General features: G+C 42.5%; 1 protein-coding gene and 1 non-coding gene across 11 annotated transcripts in view; one reads left to right on the forward strand and one right to left on the reverse strand.

Annotated features, from left to right (window-relative positions):
• The first annotated feature begins 11,305 nt into the window (after positions 1–11,305).
• STIM1 (stromal interaction molecule 1) overlaps positions 11,306–26,377 on the forward strand; it is a 146,383-nt gene continuing 131,311 nt past the window's right edge. For 3 of the 10 annotated variants that reach the window (XM_055091716.1, XM_055091717.1, XM_055091719.1), the window contains exon 1: positions 11,318–11,453. In XM_055091716.1, coding sequence (XP_054947691.1) covers positions 11,372–11,453 — 82 coding nt within the window. In that variant the 5' untranslated portion in view covers positions 11,318–11,371. Of the gene's footprint in view, positions 11,454–26,377 lie in introns of all 10 variants that reach the window. The other 7 variants (XR_008619654.1, XM_055091724.1, XM_055091718.1 and 4 more) reach the window with 7 other exon arrangements.
• On the reverse strand, positions 13,368–13,497 carry LOC112063693 (small nucleolar RNA SNORA11). Its single transcript, XR_002891132.1, has one exon. It is a non-coding gene; the product is annotated as a small nucleolar RNA SNORA11 (small nucleolar RNA).

Here is a 26,377-nt window from a genome sequence, read left to right on the forward strand (position 1 = left end):
GAGCAACTAAGCCTGTGCGCCGCAACTACTGAGCCTATGCTCTAGAGCCCGAGAGCCACAACTACTGAGTCCATGTGCCACAACTACTGAAGCCCGTGCATCTAGAGCCCGTGCTCCGCAACAAGAGAAGCTACCACAATGAGAAGCCCGCTCACTGCACCGAAGAGTAGCCCCTCCCGTCGCAACTAAAGCCCATGCACAGCAACGAAGACCCAACGCAGCCAAAAATGAATAATAAAATAAAATAAATAAATTTATTTTAAAAAAAAAGGTATATCTTTCAGAAACGAAGGTCAGGGAGAATGAGACCAGGAGCCAACCCCTCAGCTGGCTGGGATATAGTTATATCTCTCTCTTAGGTCTCAGGTACCCATAAATTTTTTCCCAAATTAAAAAAAATTGTGGTAATATAACACATAACATGAAATTTACCATCTTAATCATTTTTAAAGTGTATAGTTTAGAGGTATTAAATACATTCATAATGTGCAGTCACCACCATCATCCATCTCCATAACTCTTTTCATCTTGTAAGACAGAAACTCTGTACCCATTTAAACAGTAACTCCCCATTCCCGCTTCTCCCCAGCCCCCGGCAGCCACCATTCTGCTTTCTGTCTCTACGATTTTTACTATGTACTCTAAAACCCACATACGAACTTTGGGTTGGGAGACCTGGTGAAGCCCTGGGCTTATAGGAGGCCCAGACGGAGGGAGCAGAAGCTGATTATTCAGGGTAAAGCTCTTCTCAGTAACATGACAGAAGTAGAAGAGGAGGAGGTGGAAAAAAGTCATTCTATGGTATGATGTGGTCAGTGACGTATCCAGAGAACAGTGAATAGTGAAGCGTGGATCAGAGTGGTCTCCAGGGTAAAATGAGACTGGGATCAGAGCTGTTGCCAGGGAATAATGAAAATAGGATGAGAACTTTCCCCAGGGTAAGATAAGCCTGGGGGAAAAGTGAATGGGGATGACAACACCATTCCCAGGGTGAGAGAAAGAAAATAGATGTTGGAGCAGTCTCAAGTAGCAAGGGAAACATAATGAGAGGAAAGAATTTTAGGGCAACATGTTTAGGAGATGAGGGTAGGGAACAAGCAGATGCCAGGTTGCAGAGAGTCTTGTATGTCATGTTAGGAATTTGAAACTTCATTCTTTGGGCAAAGCAGAGCCACTGAAAAGTTTTAAATAAGAGATAGACATGGTCAAATTTGCTTCTGGTCACTATGCCCTGTGTTCCCAGGGGAGGTGAGGTCAGGAAAGGCTAGGAGAGAGGATGGCAACCACAGGACTGTAGACAGATGTTTACTGAAAGCCACAGTCATCTGGCATATCTGTCTGAGCAGAGACACCTGAGGAGTGGGTGGAGCCTGACCTCAGTGAAATCACAGAGGCTTTCCTGGATCTTGTCAAAAACTAAGAACTTTGGTGGTTGCACAACATTGGGAATATACTAAATGCCACTGAACTGTTCATTTTAAAATGATTAATACTGTATTATGTGAATTTCACCTCAATAGAAAAGCTTAAAAGCAAACAAAACTAAGAACCTCATCCTGCCTCGGTCTTTGTAGGACTTGGCCTGGGGTTCTGTAACTGCCTTTCTTCTGCAAGGACTTGGCTTATCGGTGGCGGGACTGGGGAGTCAAGGATGGGACTAGGCGTAGCAGCAGGGATGTGAGCCCAATGCATGTTCTCTTTTTGTCCATCCTTCCTATAGGCTGCCATAGTCATCTTTCTAACAGGTCAGTCTAACCATGGCCCTTCCCTGCTAAGAAGTCTCTGTTGCTTTCCCATTCCCTACATTGTAAAATCCAAGCTTTTGATTGAATCTGGTTTCATGGCATTCCATGATCTGGCTCCTGCATATTGTCTTTTCAGTAAACATCTTGCATGTTTTTATTCATGCTTTACATCTTGCTTGAATATCTTCCTACCTTTTCTATCTGGTAAACTCATCATTCTACACTCAGCTCCAGTGTTACCACTTTTTTGAAGCTTTCTTGGTTCTCCCTGCCCATAGGCAGACAGTCCATTCCAATGTTATTCTTCCATTAAATTTTATATGTCTCTCTGTTAATTATCTCAGTGCATTGTGATCACTTTGTGTATGGTTGCCACACAGATTGGGAGTTTTTAAAAGACAGGTGCCCTACAGGTTTTTCCCTGTACCCCTGCCCCAGTATTGCACATAGACAGCTCTTACTGTTTCTTTCTTTTTTTTTTCCAAAGAAGTGTTTATTTCTACACTGTAAATTTCCAGTGACAAAAGGCAAATAATAGGCTATGTTGGCATTGGTCATTGCAGTGAGGCTAACAGGGGACATCAGTCCATAACTGCCTTGCACTCCTTTTCTTGTCTTTCCACCCTAGCCAGGAGGTTCCACTGAACAATAACTGTAGACCTCCAGGTAGCTGGGCTTTGGAATAAGTTCTTTGTTTAATCAGACAAATAATAAAAAAATAAAGACTCTTTGAAGTGAGTATGGCAGAGACTGTTAATTGTCTTTGCCAATATTGACTCTCTCATTCGTTTTTCTTTTGGCTGCTCCGCTCGACATGCAGGATATTAGTTCCTCGACCAGGGTTTGAACCTGTGCCCCCTGCAGTGGAAGCTCGGAGTCCTAACCACTGGACCGCCAGGGAATTCCCTCTCATTCTTTTTTTAATGATAGAATGCCTGAGTTTTAGCAAGGCACATAGTCCCCCAGCCTCTTTTGCAACCAAGTGTGGCCACATGTCTAAGTTCTAACCAGTAGGATCTAAAGAGGAAGTGGTGCATCTACCACTTCTGGGGCCAGGTGCTTGAACAGAGTGGGTAAGTACTTCTCTTGCCCCCTTTCCCCTTCCTGCTAGCTGGGAGATTGTGAGAGTACAGCACTCTTTTTGGTCCCAGAGATGGAAGCGTCATGTTGAGTGAGGATGGCAAAGTTCCACTCAGCCCCAGACTGCTTGCTACCAAACTATTATACGAGAGAGAAAGAAACTTCTCTTTGGTTTAATCTACTGTGGGCAGGGATCTCTTAGTTTTAGCAGGTTTGCCTGTACCCTCACCAATGTAGGGAGGCTTCCGGGTGCTGCAGCATCAAGTGGCTTCTTGCTGCTGTCCCCGGACATCTCTTACGTCAGACTATTTACTGGGTTCCTGACAATTTTTGCCTTGCTTTGCCACTTAGCCCTAATTCCTGCTTCCCAGATGATTGCTTGAGTTCTCTCATGTACTTTTTTTTTTTAATTTATTTTTTCATTTATTTAATTTTGGGCTGCATCGGGTCTTCGCTGCTGCATGCGGGCTTTCTCTAGTTGCAGTGAGCGGGGCCTGCTCTTTGTTGCGGGGCGCAGGCTTCTCATTGTGGTGGCTTCTCTTGTTGCGGAGCACAGGCTCTAGGCACACGGGCTTCAGTAGTTGTGGCACACGGGCTTCAGAATGTGCAGTTATCAAGTAAAACAGTTAATGGTCAGATTTAATCGCTCATACAATCACTGCTGTGCAGCATGATGATCAGGTGGAGGAATTTGCCTAAGTTACTGCAGTTGGTAACCTAGGCAACCAAATGGCATTTGTTCTTGTCTTTGCCTGATTTTAGTTTTTTCCTGTAAGCAGCTTGGGGGCTGCAGTCCTCAGGTGCCTGGGTAGTGTCCTCAGTGTGGCTGTGCACCTGCCTAGAGCCTCTGGGGCCTTTTACTGCAGCCTCCCTCCTCTAGGAAGCCTAGAACTCTCATCTCAGCACCCTCTCCTCTCTGCAGTCTGAGTGCCGAGCAGCTGGGGACAAATTGTGGCTCTTAGGGTCCCTAAGGGAGTGGAGCTCAGATGTTCTTTCTTAAAAGTCTGGGGGATTCCCAGGAGGTCCAGTGGTTAGGATGCCACACTTTCACTGCTGAGGGCCCGGGTTCCATCCCTGGCCCGGGAGCTAAGATCCCATAAGATCCCGCAAGCCGCGCATTGTGGCCAAAAAAGAAGTCTGTAAAGTTGGGTCAGTATGAACAAGCTGGGGGAAGCTATGTGGGGCTTATTCCACAGTTGGCAGAGTCTACCTTGACCACTCAGAAAGAGGACACATAGCTGGGCAGCCTTTCACCATCTCAGTGGACTGTCCAGTTTCTAGCTTTGTTCATATTGTTGCTTGATCTAGAGGCACTTCCTCTCCCCCACCCCAGATCCCGTCTGTTGTTGATGGTCTGCACCATACTGTCACCAGCACTTTGATAGAGAAGAGTGTATCTAATTTGGAGTCAAAAGAAGGTCCCATTTTCTATATTTTGCTATTTCTTTTCTACTTTTCAGCTTTATTGAGTTATAATTGACAAAATTGTAATTGTTTAAAGTGTGCAACGTGATGATTTGGTATATGCATACATCCTGAAAGGATCCCCACAATTAAGTTAACACATCCATCACCTCACATTTTACCTTTTTTTAAAAAAAATAAATTTATTTATTTTATTTATTTATTTTTGGCTGTGTTAGGTGTTCGTTGCTGCGCGTGGGCTTTCTCTAGTTACAGCGAGTGCGGGCTACTCTTTGTTGCAGTGCGCGGGCTTCTCATTGTGTTGGCTTCTCTTGTTGCGGAGCACGGGCTCTAGGCGCACAGGCTTCAGTAGTTGTAGCATGCAGGCTCAGTAGCTGTGGCTCGCGGGCTCTAGAGTGCAGGCTCAGTTCGTGTGGCGTGTGGGCTTAGCTGCTCGGTGGTATGTGGGATCTTCCCAGACCAGGGCTCTAACCGGTGTCCCCTGCTTTGGCAGGCGGATTCTTAACCACTGCGCCACCAGGGAAGCCCTGCAGTACACTATTATCAGCTATAGTCACCATGCTATTCATTAGCTTCTCAGACCTTATTCATATTATAACTGAAAATTTGTACCCTTTAACCAGCCATTACTCATTGCCCCCACTCCCAGGCAGCCCCCATTCCACTGTGTTCTATGAACTGAACCTTTTTTTTTAAAAGATTGTGCATAGAAATGGTACCATGCTTTGTCTGGCTTATTGAACTTTCTGCTATTTTCTAATTGTTCTTGGGCAAGTACAAACCATTATAGCTAATATTTACTGAGTGCTTACCAAGTGGCAGGCACTGTGCTTCTGTGTTCTCACTTAATCCTTCCTATCATTAATCCAGTTGTATAAATACTAAATCTAAAGGTGAGAGAAGGTTCAGAAAGATCCTGCTGAGCAAAACCATGCCTTATAATATCCCCAAAGATAACAAGATGTTATTTAGAGAAAACTCAGGATATTTAGCAAAATACTAACAGTGGTTGTATCTGTGGGGTGCGATAGAGGTTGTTTTGGTTTTTTTGTTTGTTTTTTTTTTGTGGTACGTGGGCCTCTCACTGTTGTGACCTCTCCCGTTGCGGAGCACAGGCTCCGGACACGCAGGCTCAGTGGCCATGGCTCACGGGCCTAGCCGCTCCGCGGCATGTGGGATCTTCCCGGACCGGGACACGAACCCTTGTCCCCTGCATCGGCAGGCAGACTCTCAACCACTGCGCCACCAGGGAAGCCCCCTTATTGTGGTTTTGATTTGCATTTCCCTAATGCTAATGATGTTGAGTATCTTTCCATGTACTTGTTGGCCATGTATATTTCTTCTTTGGAGCAATGTCTGTTCAGGTCCTTTTTTTGTTTAAAATTAGGTTGTTTATCTTTTTGTTGTTGAATTGTTAGATTTCTTTATATATTTTGGATACCAGATCCTTATCAGATATATGGTTTGAAAATATTCCTTTCCATTCTGTAGGGTGATTTTTCACTTTCTTGATAATGTTCTTTGATGCACAGTAGTTTTTAATTTTTATGGAGTCGCATTTATCTATTTTTTCTTTTGTTACTCATTCCTTTTGTGTCATATCTAAGAATCCACTGCCAAATCTAAGGTAGTTAAGATTATCTCTTTGTTTTCTTCTAAGAGTTTTATGGTTTTAGCTCTTGAGTTGTTGATCCATTTTCAGTTAAGTTTTGTATATAGCATGAGCCTAATGTATTTTTAAACCCTTGAATGTACGCTGTTGGAGTTTTTCCAGTCAGTAATGATATTTGGATCTTCAGATTCCAATAGTTATAGAAGTTGTGTTAGTTTCTGTTAGCTGACTTGCAGCTTCTCATCATAGGTGCATCTTAGAAGTCATTTCTTCCTCCTCAGATCCTATCTATTGATGTGCATTTGATAGTTCTAGGGCTACTTTGAGAGTAAGGCTACTTTCAGTGTTGCCAGTCAGTTGAGTGACACACCCTTATGTGCAGGCAGTGGGATGCTGTGCTATGAGCTTGTCTTTAATCTCAGGCTATGTGGAAAGGGAGCAGGGTGAGGCCTGTTTGAAACAAGGCAAAGCTGCCAGGGGTCAGGGGAACAATGCTGTCAGGTAGCAAGTCTGTACTGAGCCCAGGCAGGTTTCCAGACTTGTGCATGGCTTGCTGAGAACTGTGCAAAGCAGTCATGAGTAGTAAAAAGGTATAATTTGGAGACAGAAACCTTGATTTCAAATTGGATGATTTAGGTTAGTCACTTCTCTCTGAGCCTCAGTGTCTTTAAATATACAGTGTGAATGCTGACCTCACAGGGTTGTTTTGTTTTTGGAGATCAGGCGAGATTATCAATGGAAACTGTAAAATACCATGCATTTTCTTTCTTTTTTTTTTTTTAAATGTATTTATTTTATTTATTTTTGGCTGTGTTGGGTCTTTGTTGCTGTGCGCGGGCTTTCTCTAGTTGTGGCGAGTGGGGGCTACTCTTCGTTGTGGTGGGCGGGCTTCTTATTGTGGTGGCTTCTCTTGTTGCAGAGCATGGGCTCTAGGTGTGCGGGCTCAGTAGTTATGGCTTGCGGGCTCTAGAGCGCAGGCTCAGTAGTTGTGGCGCAGGGGCTTAGTTGCTCCAGGGCATGTGGGATCTTCCTGGACCAGGGCTCGAAACCGTGTTCCCTGCATTGGCAGGCAGATTCTTTTTTTCTTTTTTTTTGTAGTACGCGGGCATCTCACTGTTGTGGCCTCTCCCGTTGCGGAGCACAGGCTCCGGACACGCAGGCTCAGCGGCCATGGCTCACGGGCCTAGCTGCTCTGCGACATGTGGGATCTTCCCAGACAGGGGCACGAACCCGTGTCCCCTGCATCGGCAGGCGGACTCTCAGCCACTGCACCACCAGGGAAGCCCTGTTTGTAGATTTTTTGATGATGGTCATTCTTAGCAGTGTGAGGTGATACCTCGTTGTAGTTTTGACTTGCATTTCTCTAATGATTAGTGATGTTGAGCATCCTTTCATGTGTTTGTTGGCAGTCTGTATATCTTCTTTGGAGAAATGTCTATTTAGGTCTTCTGCCCATTTTTGGATTGGGTTTTTTGTTTTTTAGATATTGAGCTGCATGAGCTGCTTGTAAATTTTGGAGCTTAGTCCTTTGTCAGTTGCTTCATTTGCTAATATTTTCTCCCATTCTGAGGGTTGTCTTTTCGTCTTGTTTATGGTTTCCTTTGCTGTGCAAAAGCTTTTAACTTTCATTAGGTCCCATTTGTCTATTTTTGCTTTTATTTCCATTTCTCTAGCAGGTGGGTCAAAAAGGATCTTGCAGAGATTTATGTCATAGTGTGTTCTGCATAGTGTCTGGCCTTACATTTATGTCTTTAATCCATTTTGAGTTTATTTTTGTGTGTGGTGTTAGGGAGTGTTCTAATTTCATACTTTTACATGTAGCTGTCCAGTTTTCCCAGCACCACTTATTGAAGAGGCTGTCTTTTCTCCACTGTATATTCTTGCCTCCTTTATCAAAGATAAGGTGACCATATGTGTGTGGGTTTATCTCTGGGCTTTCTATCCTGTTCCATTGATCTATATTTCTGTTTTTGTGCCAGTACCATACTGTCTTGATGACTGTAGTTTTGTAGTATAGTCTGAAGTCAGAGAGTCTGATTACTCCAGCTCCACTTTTCTTTCTCAAGATTGCTTTAACTATTCGGGGTCTTTTGTTTTTCCATACAAGTTGTGAAATTTTTTGTTCTAGTTCTGTGAAAAATGCCATTGGTAGTTTGATAGGGATTGCATTGAATCTGTAGATTGCTTTGGGTAGTATAGTCATTTTCACAATGTTGATTCTTCCAATCCAAGAACATGGTATATCTCTCCATCTGTTTGTATCATCTTTAATTTCTTTCATCAGTGTCTTATAATTTTCTGCATACAGGTCTTTTGTCTCTTTAGGTAGGTGTATTCCTAGGTATTTTATCCTTTTTGTTGCAATGGTAAGTGGGAGTGTTTCCTTAATTTCTCTTTCAGGTTTTTCATCATTAGTGTGTAGGAATGCAAGAGATATCTGTGCAGTAATTTTGTATCCTGCAACTTTACCAAATTCATTGATCAGTTCTAGTAGTTTTCTGGTAGCATCTTTAGGATTCTCTGTGTATAGTAGTATCATGTCATCTGCAAACAGTGACAGCTTTACTTCTTCTTTTCTGATTTGGATTCCTTTTATTTCTTTTACTTCTCTGATTGCTGTGGCTAAAACTTCCAAAACTATGTTGAATGATAGTGGTGAGAGTGGACCACCTTGTCTTGTTCCTATCTTAGTGGAAATGGTTTCAGTTTTTCACCATTGAGAACGATGTTGTCTGTGGGTTTGTCATATATATGACCTTTATTATGTTGAGGTAAGTTCCCTCTCTGAATACTTTCTGAAGGGTTTTTATCATAAATGGGTGTTGAATTTTGTCAGAAACTTTTTCTGCATCTATTGAGATGATCGTATGGTTTTTATCCTTCAGTCTGTTAATGTGATGTATCACATTGATTGATTTGTGTATATTGAAGAATCCTTGCATTCCTGGGATAAACCCCACTTGATCATGTTGTATGATCCTTTTAATGTGCTGTTGGATTCTGTTTGCTAGTATTTTGTTGAGGATTTTTGCATCTATGTTCATCAGTGATATTGGCCTGTAGTTTTCTTTCTTTGTGACATCTTTGTCTGGTTTTGGTATCAGGGTGATGGTGGTCTTGTAGAATGAGTTTGGGAGTGTTCCTCCCTCTGGCAGGTTGATTCTTAACCACTGCGCCACCAGGGAAGTCCATACCATGCATTTTTGGGAATGTAATGAGGAGTCAAGGAGAAGACTAATTCTTCTGGGAGCTTTTTTCTTTTTCTTTTTCTTTTTTTTTTTAAATATTCTTTCTGCAACTGTGATTTACAGTAAAGGTTTGAGGTTTATTGACCAGATGGATGTTTTTCAATTTTTTTCAAATAATTTTACATTTGTTGTGCCTCTTTTGCAAGTGACAGAAATACAGGTCAGACTGACTTATGAGAGGTGCTTATGACTGAAGTAACTAAAAAACCTAGAAGGAGATTTGCCTTTAGACACAGCAAGATCCAGGGACTTGAATCATGTCATTTGGACCTAATCTCTCTCCTCTTGGCTCCGCTTTTCTTTGTTTTGGTGTTAGGCAGCCTCCACCCATGTAGTGGCAAAGGTAGTTGTCAGCTTTGGGTGTGTAATCTACCAGCTAAGCAACCAGTATTGGAAAGATAATACCTCTTTCCTGATGATGCTGGCAGTCATGGGTATGATTTTGGCTTGGGTCATTTGCCCACCCTAAAGTATCACTGTGACTGGAAGAATGCTGGACTCTCATTGGCCAACAGTTATATTCTACTCATGGAATGCAGGGATCATGGTCAGCTACCCTGGAATCATGTGGACCGAGAGCAGGGGAGGGATGGTTCCCTCAGGGAAGATCAAGGTACATGTACTTAAAGAGGGCTTGGGAGGTGGGGAGATTGTTAAATCAGCAAAATTCATAGATATCTGCTACATAATTGAGCCATTTTAATTTCTTTTTTTTTTAAGTGTGCTTCCAATATTTAAAACTCAACAAAGTAGAGCTGCTCTGCTTGAAGTAGTAGATATTGCCAAGGAACCTGAGTGGGAGGAGGGATCTGCAGAGCATAATTTGAAAACTGCTAGACAGTTTGTCCAATAAATATTTGTTTGAGGTGTGATAGTCACTGAATCCTTTCTTCCTGCCTTCTGGCTTTATGTAGAAGAGATTGTATTTTCCTTCCAATCTGGGACAGTGAGGTAAGTAGCAGAGCCAGCTATTGCCTGGGGTTGAAGATGCCAAGGACCTTGCTTAGCCTGGACACCAACTTGCTTTTTTTTTTTTTTTTTTTTTTTTTTTTAAAGCCATGAGCCTTTCAAATTTAAATAGGGACTCCTAGAGAACAGGAAGAAGTGACTTTACAATGTACTGGTTGATGTGAATGATGAAATATATTTGTATCCTAAGCATTTTGCAAGGGCTCAGTATGCTAGAATATATAGTGCCATGAGCTGGATTCTGTATTGTAAATTGAGTGAGGGTGAAAGCAGCCCTCATACATCAACCAGCTGCATAAGGCAGCCAACAGCTGTCTGTTTTTCTATTTTTGTTTTTTTAAATGTGATAAAATTCACATAACATAAAATTTGCCATTTAAAAGTATACAATTCAGTGGTTTCTAACAATTTTGTGCAACATCTCCACTAATTCCAGAATATTTTCATCACCCCCAAAAGGAACCTTGTTACCCATTAAGCAGTCGCTCCCTATTCTCTAGTCCCTGGCGACCACTAATCTACTTTCCATCTCTGTGGATTTGCCTATTCTAGACATTTCATATAAATGGAATCATGTCTGGCTTCTTTCACTTAGTGTAATGTTAACATATATTTATCTAATTACTTTCTCATGATACTTTTTAGAATTATCCCACAGACCTATCCTCAAATGTATAATTGGGATGCACATACTCAACAGTTGGAGTAGCACCCACATCAAATCCTTGACCTGTCACATAAGAGCTATCATAGTGGAGAAGGCCAAGTGGAAGCTTTTGAAACTGTTGCATTTTCCTCTGGCCAAGATAGTGAATCAAAACTAATATCGTATTCTGTGAGGGATGGTGGAAATAGTGCTATCCTTAAATATCTTAAGAATGCAGGGGTGGTTGTCCCTATTATGTCTACATTTAATTCACTAGTCTGCCCTCTTCTGTGAAACTGGATGGATTCTGGAGAACGTAGACCTCAGCAAGTTTAATTTAGTAGCCCCAATTATGGATACTGTGATGGATATGGTATCTTTGCTAGAGCAAATTAATATGGTATGTGGGCATTGGTTTGGTGAATGTGTTCTTTTCTGTCTCAATCAGAAAAAAAGGGCAAAAACAGGTTGCATTCTTGTGGAACAGATATCATTACACCTCCATAGTTTTGCCGAGGGCTATATAAACACTTCCACTCTTCTACTCTTTGTCATAATATAGTCAGAAGAGACTTGGACCATCTGGCCATCTCATAGAACATCACTTTGATCTGTTACGTTGATGACATCATGCTAATCAGACAGCATGAACAAGAGGAGGTTAGCACATGGAGGCCTTGGTAAGATACATGTGCTCCACAGTGGGTACTGCCACATTCTTTGCCAAAGTAAGTGTATTTGTTTTTAAATATGGCCACAAATTGTTTGATACCCCTCCCATCAAGAGGTGGAACCTAATTCCCCTCCCTTTGACTCAGCTAGACCCTAGTAACTCAATTCTAACAAATAGAATAAAATGAAAGTGATGGTATATGACTTCAGTGACTAGGTCATAAAAGGTACTACTGTTTGTCTGTCTCACTGTCTCTTGGATCACTCACTCTGTTGGAAGCTCACCTACATACTGTGAGGACACTCAAGCAGGTTATGGAACAGCCCACATGGAGAAGAACTGAGGCTTCCTGACCCACCCAGCACTGACTTGCTAGGAGTGTGAGTGAGCCATCTTGGAAGCAGATCCTCCAGCCCCAGTCAGGTCTCCAGTGGCCCTAGCCCTTTATGAACCTTATGCGAGATCTGAGCCAGAACCACTCAGTTAAGCCACTCTTTGTCCCTGACCCTCAGAAACTGTGTGTGATAATAAATGTTTATTGTTTTAAGCAACTTAGTTTTAGGGTAGTTATTATACAACAAGCGATACTAATACACAGTCCCACAAGCTGTGTGTGTGTGTACTAGTTTTTTGACATCCTTTTCAACAGCTCATATTTCCCTATTTTTGTCATTTTAGCCATTCTGGTTGGTGTATAGTGTTCTCACGCTGTGGTTTTAATTTGTGATTCCCCAGTGACTATGAAGTAGAGCATCTTTTCATTCATATATATCTATATACATGTATATAGATATATACAAATACTGTCTGTATATACATACATACATACATACACACACACATACATATACACACATACACACACATAGTCTGGATTTATTATTTTGTAAAGTGTTCAAGTTTTTTGCCTACTGTTCTTTGGGTTGCTTGCCATTTTCTAGTTGGTTTGTAGGAGTTCATGTATCCTGGATCCAAGTCCTTTGTCTTATATGTATTGTGAATATCTTTTCTCAGTTTATCAACTTTTTCCTTCATATTTAGGCCTTTTGGTGTCCTGTTCAAGAAAACTTTGCCTACTCCAAGATCATGAATATGTTCTCCTATTTCCTCATTTAAAAGCTTTATTGTTTTACCTTTCATGTTAGATCTGCTGTCCATTTGAAATTAATTTTTTGTGATGGTGTGAGGTAGTGAGTCAAGGTATATTTCCCCCCCATATGGATATCCATTTGATCTAATACTACTTATTGAAAAGGTCATTCTTTCCCTTCTGTACTGTAGTGTCACCTTTGTTATAAGTCAGGTGACTGTTATGTGTGGCTGTGTTTCTGGACTCCATTCTATTCTATTGGCTATTTTTGTATCCTTCCAATTGATACTACACTGTCTTAATTATTATTACAATAAGTTTTTTTTGATAAATTTTTTAATTTTTGGCTGCATTAGGTCTTTGTTGCTGCGTGCAGGCTTTCTCTAGTTGCGGTGAGCGGGGGCTACTCTTTGTTGCGGTGCGTGGGCTTCTCATTGTGGTGCGTGGGCTTTTCATTTCACCCTTAGGGTTCACTTTAATGAAGTAAAGAGTGTTGCACATTCTATGGGTTTGCACAAAAGTATGATGACATATATCCATCATTATAATGTCATTCAAAGTATTTCCACTGCTCATAAAAACTTCCATACTCTGTGTATTCATCTTCTCTCTCCCCCGGCACACGTGGCAACCATTGATCTTTTTATTGTCTCTATAGTTTTGCCTTTCCCAGAATGGCATATAGTTGGAATCCATTTTTCTTTTTCTTTTTTTTCCTTGAAAAGAGAGGTTCAAAGCCTTTATGTCTATAGGACCACTCATGGCCCACCCATGTGTGGACTGGACAGGCTCTAGGTGGCAAACTCCCCACATAAATACTGTAGCTTTTCTATCAATATTGAGCTCTGACCCAGCAGCCACGTGGAGGTGCAGGGGGACATGTGTCAGGTATTTGTTCATAGGAAGGCCACAAGTTTTATGTTCCTTGTCACAATGTACCCAGATTCCTGTTGGATGTGTTGTAAACAGAGGAACCATTTCTTCAGGCCCCCTGCTCTGAGCACACCCCATATAGGGGATATTTCTTTTTTTGTACATTTTTCCTTTAGTGGCCCTTAAAAAGCAGTTCCTTTTGTACTTCAGTATTTAACAGAATGTAGCAAATACATTTAACTGGCACATGAAGGGAAACTTACATTCTACAGTCTAGCAATCTCCCGAGCTCCATAGTTTGTAATTTTTATTTTTTTGTTTTTTTAAATTTACGTTTTTTATAGTTTATTATTCTTATTTTAAAATTAATTAATTAATTAACTAATTTTTGGCTGCGTTGCATCTTCGTTGCTGCACGCGGGCTTTCTCTAGTTGCGGTGAGCAGGGGCTACTCTTCGTTGCGGTGCGCAGGCTTCTCATCGCGGTGGCTTCTCTCGTTGCAGAGCACGGGCTCTAGGCGTGCGGGCTTCTGTAGTTGTGGCACACGGGCTTCAGTAGTTGTGGCTCATGGGCTGTAGTGCGCAGGCTTAGTAGTTGTGGCGCACGGGCTTAGTTGCTCCACAGCATGTGGGATATTCCCGGACCAGGACTCGAACCTGTGTCGCCTGCATTGGCAGGCGGATTCTTAACCACTGTGCCACCAGAGAAGCCCTATTTTTTTTAATCTTAAGAAATATTTTGTATATATTGTTCAAATCACATTTGCTGGCAAATGAATGCAGTTTACAAAATATTGCTTTTCATGTCCTATTTAATCCCATTTTTCACTGCAGCAAGAAGGAAATAGTGTTTCACCAGTGATATGTGCCTTTTATTTTTCACTATTAAGCAGGAAACCTATAAAGAGACTTCTTAATTGGATTGAATATCTTCAGACTTTAAACATTGCAGAAAATTTGTAGAGTTTTATCTTTAGATTTAATTTTTAGATGTATTTTAAATCATGATAGCTTTATTTCATCATTATTAAATACAAGGATTGGCAAACTACACTTGCTTCTACAAATAAATCCATATATATATATTTTTGTATATTATCTGTGGCTACCTTTGCACTAATGGCAGAGTTATTTAGTTACAATAGAATAGAGGATGTTTGGCCTGTGAGCCCGAAATATTTGCTGTCTGGCCCTTTATAGAAAATGTTTGCTGACCCCTGATTTAGTGTAATATATCAAGACACAGTATACACTAAGGATGAAGTTCACTGTTAATGAGAAATGTAAATCCATCTTTCCAGAAGTTTTTTTTGATAGTTTTCAATCTTTTTGACCAACTTATTATTTGAACCAGTTAGATTGTTTTTACCCTATAATGTAGCTGATAGAGAGTTTAGGAATAGAATTAGGAATAGAAAGGTCAGCTCTGTCATTTTCTTGTTATTTATTTTTGTATATAATTTTAATATTATCTTCAACCAATGGTGATTGTTTTTTATTTTTGTTTACTTATTTGCAAGAATCCTTTAAAATAATTGATCTATGTGGTGGGGGTTGGTTTAGTTGGGAAAAAAATAGAAACCATAATTTGTAAGTTTATTTAGTCAGACATGTATTAATTGCAATACAGTATGTCATGGTATCCTGAAAGCACATGAGTAACTGCAGACAGACACTGTTGTTCTCCCTCGAACACTGTGGAACTTCCATTCTATTCTCAGGACACCTTATATGTAATAAATGATATGGAAACATTTGACAGATTCAGAGAGGGCATCATTGTTAGTCTGTACATTTAATACTGGTAAAGTGTAATTCTTATATCTTAAAATTAAAAACAGGATAAAATAAGAGTTTTAATGTTTCTGTACTTTCATTGGAAAGTCTTGTGCATTCCAGTTAGGAGATGACTCTCTTAATATATACTGTTTGTGTAAGTTCTTTCTGAATGTAGGCATAATCCCTGCATATAAGTAAAAGGTTGTAGCATAATAAGAATTGAGCTCGAAGTCCGGCAAAGACTCTCTTGTGTGAATAGTACTATCAGCAACTATGGTTAGAGAATTTGGAGGCCAAACAAAGCCCCACTTAGGTGCTTCATCTGTTCTTGTCCTCTGTGGATAGCCATCTCTCTTCCAATAAGATTTTGTATCTGCAGCTAATTAAATCAAGAATAGAACCTTAGAATGGAGGTTACAGGACTGTTTCTTCCTGCCATTCTGTAACCCACCAGAAACACTGTAATGAGCAAGACACTACTTAATAGGCTTCATTAGGTGGGGGTTTACTTTGGGGAGTTGACAAAAATATGGAATCACACTACCTGGGTTCAAATTCTGGACTTCTCGTTTTATTAGCTGTGTATTCTTAGGCAAGTTTACTTTAAACTCTCTGTGTCACAGTTTCCTCTTATGTTAAATGGGGAGAATGGTATCCTATTTATAAGGTTGTTAAGAAAAATTAGTTACTCCATACAGTGCTTAGGATAGTATCTGGCACATATGAAGCGCTCAATGAATGTTTGTTAGTATTTCACTATTTTTTTTTTTTTTTTTTTTTTGTGCGGCACCTGTGTATTCTTAGGCAAGTTTACTTTAAACTCTCTGTGTCACAGTTTCCTCTTATGTTAAATGGGGAGAATGGTATCCTATTTATAAGGTTGTTAAGAAAAATTAGTTACTCCATACAGTGCTTAGGATAGTATCTGGCACATATGAAGCGCTCAATGAATGTTTGTTAGTATTTCACTATTTTTTTTTTTTTTTTTTGCGGTACGCGGGCCTCTCACTGTTGTGGCCTCTCCCGGTGCGGAGCACAGGCTCCGGACACGCAGGCTCAGCGGCCTTGGCTTACGGGCCCAGCCGCTCCACGGCATGTGGGATCTTCCCGGACCGGGGCACGAACCTGTGTCCCCTGCATTGGCAGGCGGACTCTCAACCACTGCGCCACCAGGGAAGCCCAGTATTTCACTTTTTGAAGGTTCAGATTTTGTCGGTACACTGAGAATATTTATCTCTTCAAGCAGAATCTCTTAACCAAGTGCACGAGGCTGATATATAAAAACCTCAAGAATGCCTGTGTTAGTATGACTAGTGCTTTTTTGCCTTTGGGTGGCAATGTGGAACACCAAATCCTAATCAGAAAGGTTATGGTGAGCATGAAATTTGAATTAAGGCCATTAGTTAGATGAATCCAGTGTTTTGTGTATAATACCAAAGTAGCTAAAATGAATATTTATTACCTTTTCCTGTGTTTAAAAATTTCTCCACTTAAAATGCCAGACATCTACTTTCAACCTCTTTTGCAGCTTGCCATAGGTTCTTTTGGTCTGATCCGCTTTTGGACTTTGACTCTGAAGACCTGGTGATGCAGGCAAGCAGGGACTGCAGTGGTGGTGGGGCATGTAGCAAGATTGAGTTCCCAGAGCAGCAGTGGTAGTCGTATTGCAGTGGCTGGATCATAGTGGCTGCGGATAGTGGAGGTTGGCAGTGGAAGCAGAGATGTCCTGACCAGACTAGTTCTACTGCCAGATTTTAGGTGTTGTTCTTGACATCCATCCCTTGGTTTTCCAATTCTCCAGGTGAGTCTGAGATGCTTTTAAAATAAGGTGGTTTTTTTTTTTTTTTTTCTGCTTAGACTATCTAGAATCAGTTTTAGTTGCTGAACTTACAAACTAAGTTGTTCTTGAGACTAAGGACTCTAGCTGATACTGACGCTACAGTAGCCTGATGCATTCGTCTCACAGTAGGGATGGAAAGGTCGTGGGAATTCAGTTGGAATGTTTGAAGTTCATTGGCTCCCTCTCTTTTGAGAGTGTTAGGGTCACTGTATTCCCAGGGCCTAGAATTGTGCCTGGTATATAGTAGGTGCTCAGTAAACCTCTGTGGAATGAATGAGTGATAGGTTCATTCTGCCAATGAACCCAATTGTATGTCTGCCAATATGTGTATCTGTGATTGCTTTTTCTCAGCTTCTGGGGCTGTCCAAAACTTCCGGATGAAGTACAGATTTTTTTCTTTAGGTGGGTTAATACATATGTAATCCTATATAACAGTTACATTTTATTGGTTTGGGAACTGTTTTGTCTTTTAAACTCATTTGGCTTATCTGTGCTCTGTGGGCATTTTAGTTTAGCCCTGGGGTGTATGATTATCTGTGATTTTGTGTGTGTGTGTGTGTGTGTGTGTGTGTGTGTGTGTGTGTGTAGAGGGGCACTTCACAGAGCCCCAAAGTGCTGACAAGGACTTAAATCCCTTCCTGGTGTCAGCTTTCCTGGCATTCTGGAAGCCATCACTTCTTGAGTCTTCCTCATGAGGCTTGTTGGTGGAATAAAGAAAAGACCATACACCCACAGACAGTTCCATACACGCGTGCACACGCACGTGCATGCACACACACACACACACAGAACTGTATTTAAATCTAATAACTTTATGACTTTATGTAGTTAAGTTTCCTATAGATGTCCTGCTTTTCCCCTGATGGTGATGCTGAGATTGGGAAAGACAGAAAATACAGGCTCCTTATCTCCTCTTTTCTTTTTCCTCTGTTCCAGGTCTTCCCTTTAAGAAACTGTATGGGAACTGGCAATTTACACCCATATTCTGGTCATTTGCTTATATTTACTGAGCCCCTTCCTGGGTGCCATAGGATGATGGCCTTCTGAGGCTGAAGGTGCTGGGATTTGAGAGGTCGAGGTGGCTTGTTCCCAGTTCCTTATGTTCCTTGCCTCTCTTCCTCATGGAGTGGCTGAGGCTGGTGGCAGAGGGCAGTATACCGGAGATCCCTCTGTCTCCATCTCTAGAACACAGTGTTTTAGACTTCTTGTTCTCATAAATCAGGGCTGGGACTTTGAGATGAAGATTCGTGAACAAGCTCATCAAGAGGTAGGATCATCTGGCCTTCCCTTCTTGAGTTTTAGATAAAGAAACAAGCCTAGAGGGTAGTGACTCGTCCATGGTGATGCAGTTGGTCAGGGCTAGAGTGAGTATCTAAATATATTTCCAAGGGCAAACTGAAATCCTATAAACGCTGAGCCCCATCTGAGGCCTCCTGTAACATAAAGCTAGCAGGGTTGGCGAGGGTGAGGGATTTATTCTGTAGTTTCCTTCCTTGCATCTTATGAAGAGTCAACACCTTACTTCTGGTTGCTCTAGTTTGCTATCATGCTTCATTGTTTAGAGTGGACCCCAGTCTGCAGTCTTTGGTCTGGAACACAGCCCGGTTCTAAATTGCCTGTCTTGGGCCATGGGTTACCAAGTTTACAGACAACAATCCTGTGCCTCTGTAGACACGTGACCAGGCTATTAAAAGATCTGAAGTTCTGGGAGAGTCTCAGCTCTTCCCCAACTTCCCCACTCGCAGCAGCCTGCCTGCTGGTAATTTCCTCAGTGCTCAGATAGCTAGACACAGAATGGAAACAGGGCAGTCTGCCCATCCCCTTTTAGGAGGTAAGACAGGCCCAAGTCTGTATGAGTAACCTCTGGCCTTGTGGGTCTCTGTGCTGTATCAGGTCAAATGAAAGTGCTTAGCATTTAGGAGGAAATAATAGCCCTGTGCCCTAGGTGGTATTTTTTTTTTTTAATAAATCTATGTTGGACCCTCACTATATGAAAGACACTGAACTAGGCCCTTTGAATGTGTTATCTCAACCTTCTCTACAACCTTGTGAGATAGGTATTATTCTTATTTTATAGAGATTATTAAAACTCAGAAAGATTGACTAAGTAACCTACTGTCACACAGCTAAACAACACTTGAATCCAGGCCCTCTGATCTTGTTTTTCCTAAATGACAGCTTCCCTATTTACAGCTTTCTTTAGTAAAATTGGGCTAGGGTAATTTGGACAAATTATCATTGGGGGCACCTGTGTTATTGAATGATTCCACATAGCTCAGAGAAATGGGGGTGAACCTGAAGGGAGGGGAAGAAGGCCTATCAGTCTGTGGGCAATCAAAGGGAACTCAGTGGATGGCTATAGCAGGATGGTACCTTTCATAGGCCTGTGTGCCCTTAGTGAACTCAAGTCAGATAGTGGCTGTCATGCAGGCTAATAAACCATATTACTTAGCATGGCATTCAAGGCACTCAGAGGTGGGGTTTCTGCTTCATAACGCCTATTCTGTCTCTTCTCACTTCCTGTCACACAGACTGTTCTTTGTTCTGTTGTTCATCAAATCTGCTGTCATCTTCCATGCATGGGCATTTGTAGGCTCTATTAAGATTTGAATCAAAAAGTAACAGTTGACAGCTTAGGGCTGAGCAGACAGTTTTGAATCCCCAGTCACTCCAGAGCCATTTTGGACTGGAGCGCTCTCATTCCTTCATTCCTTCACTCATGTATTCAGTTATTCTAACATATTGGGCACTCCCTCTGTGCCAGGTACTGTACTAGGCCCTGGGAATCACTATAATGAACAAGACAGATATGGTTCCTGCTCTCGTAGAGCTTACAGTGTAGCAGGGAAGGCAAAAATAAAACAGATAATCACAATGAAGTCTGATGACTTAATGAGGTGGAAATAAGGGATGTGATGAGAGGGTACTTATGGCTGGGGAACTTAATATTGTTTAGGGTGTCAGGAAAGACCTCAACACTACCTTAATAGATGACATTTAAGTTAAGACCTGAGAATTGAGAAAAAATAGCTAAGTAAATTGGGTTAAGAAAGGTAAATTCTAGGCAGTGGATAGAGCATATGCAGAGACCTAAAGTCCAGGTGATAGGGATAAGGCCACGTCCATGTTGGTTCATTGATTAAGCAACCATTTACAGCCGGTGGGTTATGTCATGCACTGTGCTAGGGTCTGGGGACATACAAAACAATCAGACATGGTCCCTACCTGCCCTGGAGACGCTCAGTTAGGAGCAGTGGCTTTACTGCTTGGTAACCAGGGTGCTAAAGTCATCCTAGGTCTTGGATCCAATCTCCTGGCTCCCATGTGACAAGACTTAACACCTTCAGAGACACTGCCTGCCCTTGAGTATTTGGCCCACCTGTCAAGCAGAGACGATGTGGACCACAGCTGGAAACTTGTAGCATTTGCTTTCATCCCTGGCTTCACACTCTCCAGATCCTTGGTTGGTGGGGTTCATCTACAGACTTGAGGTTGATGGACGTCAAGAAATTGGCTTTTACCTCAGCAGGAACATAGAAGAGGCTTTCTGGCTAAGATGAAGTTGCCATGGTTGTCAGAGCTGTGTCCCTGGTGCCTCATGTTTGTTAGTTGGATTGATTGTGTGGTCTCAGACCCATCCATTGTCTTGAATACACCTATGGTGGTATTTTAGCTCTGTTTTTCTGAGTTCTGGTGCCGCTTATAATAGAAGGCTCAGTGGCTGGCTGCCTTGGACTGCGCAATTGCCTAACTCCAGGGTGTGCTGTTCACATAGACTGTGTTTTGAATGGGGCCACCCCTCCCTAACTGTGCAACAGTGCATCCTTGTGGCTCTGGTTAAAGAGGAAGGAAGTTATTTAAACACTGACTGTGTGCCTCAGGCTGGTGGTTTATATTCTTTACTTCATTTAATAATCTCAATAATGCTCTGAGGTAAATACTATTATTATGCTTATTTACAGATGAGGTGACTGAAGGTTCGGTGAAGCTAGTGAGTAGTGCCTTGGGATTAGAGCTTGGGTCTGACTGAAGTTCATGCTTCTCTCCCACTCCCAGCTGTTTCCCAATGTGGTCACAGACTTCAGGTCTTGCGTGTCATCTTGTTTCCATGGCTTCCTTGCCCTTGTCTATTTTGACTTATCTGCCTGACGGCCCTGTGTCAGTAACCTAAGGATTCTCAGCATGGCTGAGGCTCAGGAATGTGTCCTGCTTGGGAGATACTCTAGAGTCTTTTTTTTTTCCATCTAGAATTATTTTTGTGTTTAGCAGGAGGCAACAAATAACTGTAGCTAAAGTCATTTTAAAGGGTAAGTCAGCTCTGGATTTGCTGGGCTGCCTTTCTTACTGCAGCTCCCACAGCGTTCTCAGTAGGATAGAAGCTGGTGATGGCTCACTGGAGATGAGTTTGGGTGAAAAAGGCATTGGATCTGGGCTTGGCTGATGGGATGAGATTCCCTCAGCCTTTCTAAGTTGCATGGCTGCTAGGGTTGGTTGGATCTTTGCAAATTAGTACTTAATTTTCCTTTGCCAGGGACCTGTGGTTCTCATTTCTCCCTTTTAGGAGAGGACCTGCCTCTTCAACTGGGGATTCTGGAGCTACTGACCTTAGAGTGGGGAGGGTGTTTCCTTCCTGGAGTTTTCAGGGGTGTGTTTGGTGTGGGAGAGGGCTGTGTCAGGCAGAGTCTGGGGGAAGGCGGGAGGAGAGGTGGGGTGTGTATTCACTGCCTCACCTGCTTTTCAGTACTCTTTCTTCCCTTCCTTTCTCTTGGCAGTTTTGCAGTCCCATTTGAGAAGTAGGATCTAAATAACAGAAGGCCTCTGCACTCACCTAGCTTGTGCTCCAGCTACCCCAGACTGCTTGCAGGTCCTGAAACATGAAAGGCTATTTCATATCTCAGGTCTTTGTACATTCTGTTCCCTCTGTCCTTTCCATCCCTAGAGAAGAAGAGAAGATGTCCTTTCCATATTCTCTGCCCCATGGATACCTCCTCATCCTTTCAAGACTCAGATTAGATGTTACCTTTTTAGTGACATTGCCTTTGATCCCTTCTTTCTATGGAGGTAGGCACTCTGTACAGGCCTTTGTTGTACCATGATTACTCACTTAACTCTCTGCTTCACTGTCCACATCTGTCCACATCTTGAGGGCCTTAAGAGCAAGAGACTGAGTCGGTTTCATCTTTCTTTAGCAGGCACAGGACCTGAAGGAGACTAGAGTATCAAGAAATTTGAACTGAACTACACTGATGCCTGAACTAGATGGTTGTACAACTATCTTGTGTACCTCCATAAACTAAAAAAGGATTCTCTTGCATAATTCACTGTATTGTGTTATCTTCTAGGTCCCATAGTCCTTCAGACATGCATGGCGATAGCTGACTTCCAGAGAGAACAGTGTCGTGCTCTACAGATGTTATCTTTGCCTGCTTTGCCCTTCACCTCACAGTGCTCTTCTAGGCCCCTGGGTCTGATCCAGGGAATGAATAGGGAGGAAATGCCAGAAATGAGCCATGCTTGGTATCCTGAATCCTTAATTTGCAGGTTTGGTCCTGTGGGGCAGTGCAAGGTGAGAAAATAGAAATGAACCCGTTCCCTGTAATAGCAGCTGAACTGGTCACCTCCAAATTATGACTGCCATCATTGTTGCTGCAGCAGCCATAGCCATGAGGCACTCCCCTTACTGTATTCTGGGTCTAAGACAATCAGTTCTTCTAAATTAGCTCACTTGGCTCACCCTGAGTTTCTCACAGGACTGAGATCCTGAAACAAGTCTTATTACACTTGTTTTTCTACCATCGTCGGGCCACAGACTGTGAGATCGTTTATTCTTATCCCTTCATTTTTTTTTTTTTTTTTTTTTTTTTTGCAGTATGTGGGCTTCTCACTGTTGTGGCCTCTCCCGTTGCGGAGCACAGGCTCCAGACGCGCAGGCTCAGCGGCCATGGCTCACGGGCCCAGCCGCTCCGCGGCATGTGGAATCTTCCCAGACCGGGGCACGAACCCGCGTCCCCTGCATCAGCAGGCGGACTCTCAACCACTGCGCCACCAGGGAAGCCCTCCCTTCATTTTTATAGGGGAGGAAACTGAAGTTCAAAGTGCCGTGGGACTAGCTCATGGTCATGTGACTAGTAAGTGTCAGCTGAGGCTAGACACCGGTCTTCCAGCTCCCTGCAGAGTGGTCTCTTCACTATGCCTGTTGCCTCTGATATCAGTTTCCTCTTTCTATTTGTAATTCCTGTAGATTGTGAACTTGGTGAGGGTGAGGGAGCCAGGAAACTTGGTATCTTTTTCTTCTGTCACCCCCTCCTCCTGCCTAGGCTAGGCAGAGAAGACGTTCAGGGAAGACCTGGTGAAGGACTGAATAGAAACCTAAGTTGGCCCAGGAAGATCTCATGGGCTAAGCCAGAGGAAGTCTAAAGAAAACAGATCCCTCCCAGTTTCACTGGAACATCTTTGATTTTGGTGATGATTCCTGTGGTTTGGCTTTGCTAGTGTTAAACACAACCTTGGCTGGAGCCTGGACGAGGTGTGGTTTGTGGTACTGGTATTTTATCTGGTGAAAGCCAGATTTGTAATGAAACTTCTGGGAAAATACCACATCTCAGCTAACTGAAGATCCCTTTGGGTTTTCAGACCCCTCCCTTGCTCTCCAGCAGCAATCACAGGACATAAGAGATTGGGTGCATCATTGCTAACTCCATTACAAATAGATAACATTGCTTCAGTGCTTACTATGATTTCTGGAACTATTTTAGGTATTTCAAAATTCTTTTAATCCTCACAATCCTCCATGAGTAGTTACTATAATTTTTTTTAACCTTTCAAATCGATTTTATTGAGATGTAATTTACATATAGTAAAATGCACTCATTTTAAGTGTTCAGTTTGAGTTTTGACAAATATATACACCTCTGTAACCTCTCCCCTGCAATCTCTCCCCTGCAATCAAGGTATAGAACATTTCCATCAGTGGGTACTATTATTATCTTCATTCTACAGGGAGAACACTGAGGTACAGAGGAATTAAGTGATTTGTTCAAGGTCTCATGGCTAATAAGTGATAGAACCAGGATTTGAACCCAGGCTGTCTGACTCCAGAGCCCATGTCCTTAACTACTGTGCTATTCTGCCTTCCGTCTCTTCTTTTGTGGTCCAGCCTTTGCCTGTCTTGCCCTCATGGACAAGTGCATTAAAGAGTAAGATGGCATAGGCTTAAAAGTCTATGCACTGGGCTTCCCTGGTGGCACAGTGGTTGAGAGTCTGCCTGCTGATGCAGGGGACACGGGTTCGTGCCCCGGTCCGGGAAGATCCCACATGCCATGGAGCGGCTGGGCCCGTGAGCCATGGCCGCTGAGCCTGCGCGTCCGGAGCCTGTGCTCCGCAACGGGAGAGGCCACAACAGTGAGAGGCCCGTGTACCGCAAAAAAAAAAACCCCAAAAACGTCTATGCACTAAAGGCATCTTGAGGAGCAAGAGGCCCAGAGGTAGGCCGTGGAGAGGGATGAAACAGCTATCAGTACTCCTAGAATCTCAGGACCAAAGTAGGCAGAACTACTTGCCTTATGCCCAGCCTTTGCCGCTCCAGGCCTGTGAAGAATGGGGTGGGCTAGGGAGCCTGCTAACAGGGTATAATGTAGTGTCTGAAAAAGAGACTGGCTCCTAGGCTCACAGAACAAGATATAGAAATATAGATAATAGGACACGATAGTCTCATATGCTCTGAGACTGCTTTCTGGTAGGCTGCAGCCAGTTCTGGGCTAGGCACTATAAGGGCAACATGGACAGGCCAGAGCATATGTAAAGGAGGCAAGATGGAGGTGGGCCTTGAAATCTAGTGCTTTGGAGAGGAGTTGAAGGAGCCAGGTTTGGAAGCCCTGAAGAGAAAATGTAATCATTGTCTTCCTATCCTTGAAAGGCTGTTCTTTGGAAGAGAAAATCAACTTGTTTTTCTGTGTGGCTTCAGAAGGCATAATTAGAGCTCTATGGGTGGGCCAGTATAGCATATTTTGGAAAAATTAAAGTGCAGTGGATATGAAATGCCTCATTAGCTTGTCAATTGTTTGAAGTACAAATAAGGTCAGATGTCTTTCCAGTATTAAGATTAATCTCTTGAATGACTATAAAATTATCAAGAAATATAGTATGTTTCTCTTGGGGTTTTTCCTCCTCCCTCTTTCTCTTTCTGAAGTATTAAGAACTCTAAGGGGTCAGGCTTAGTTCCAAATAGAGGGCTAGAGAATCTTATTGGTCTGGTTGCGGGCCCCATATTTTAGCTTCTGTTGATGATAACACGGCGTGGCTTTTAAAAAGACTACTCACAGTATGTTGTTTCCTTATTTAGTGTAGCTGTGAGGACTTGGTTCTGCACAAGTGACAGTGGTTCTTTGAGGGAGGATGATATAGTGCTCCTTGAATGTGTCACACATGGCCTAGGCTTTACTGTGTTTAACCTCTCCAAGTCATGTCTATATATGCTCATCCACCGGAGAAGGGAACCTCTTCAATCTCTAGTTGGCTGGGTCTAGAAGTGTTTGCATAGCCAGCATTCTTCCATGATCATTTTGGTTATGATATTGAGCTTAGAACACCCATTCATACTTTCTCTTTCCTCAGTGTGAGTGCTTACTGTAGGCTCTTACTGTCCCTTCCTACCTTTAATTTGACTTAAAATCTCAAGTCAGTCCGAGAAATTCTAATAGTATAGAACCTCAAAAGAAAGGTGGTCAAGGTTTCAGTCTTTGGTCCTGGGAGAGCTTTGGACCTGTGTATATTTGTATTCATTTTCCCCAGTTTAACAAACCAAGGAGTATTGGGAACAGTCTTTGCCAAGTCACAGAAGATCATGTTGTATCCTTTTCCCCAGGGATAATGTGTGCCTGCTTGCTTTATATTTATATAATTAAAGGGGGGTTAAAAAACCCCTTAAGAACAATAGTCTGCACCAAGATGACTTGATGTTTCTAAGACAGAGAGGGGCTGACAACTTTTAAAATGGCAGTTTTTCTCTAACTAAAGTAGTTTGGATTGTTGTTTAACCTGGTCCCCTGCTAATAAACAAGGACGATTTTCCAAACTACTGTAACTCCCTATCATTGGAGTGGGCCATGCAGAGATAGGAGTGCTTTGACTTTACAACTGTTAAACAGAGACTAGCTGCCTAGGACCACTGGGAGGAAATGCTGAATTTCTTAATAAGACCACCATCCAGAATGACTAAGGTTGGCATTAGAAGATGTGAGAAGGGGCGACTGGACCATGTCATCTGAACCTGGATCTTGAAACCCTTTCCTTCATTGAGGGACTGATTCTTTTTTTTTTTTGCGGTACGCGGGCCTCTCACTGTTGTGGCCTCTCCCGTTACGGAGCACAGGCTCCGGACGCGCAGGCTCAGCGGCCAT

The sequence above is a fragment of the Physeter macrocephalus genome, chromosome 16 (assembly GCF_002837175.3).
Source record: "Physeter macrocephalus isolate SW-GA chromosome 16, ASM283717v5, whole genome shotgun sequence".
Classification (NCBI taxonomy): Eukaryota; Metazoa; Chordata; class Mammalia; order Artiodactyla; family Physeteridae; genus Physeter; species Physeter macrocephalus.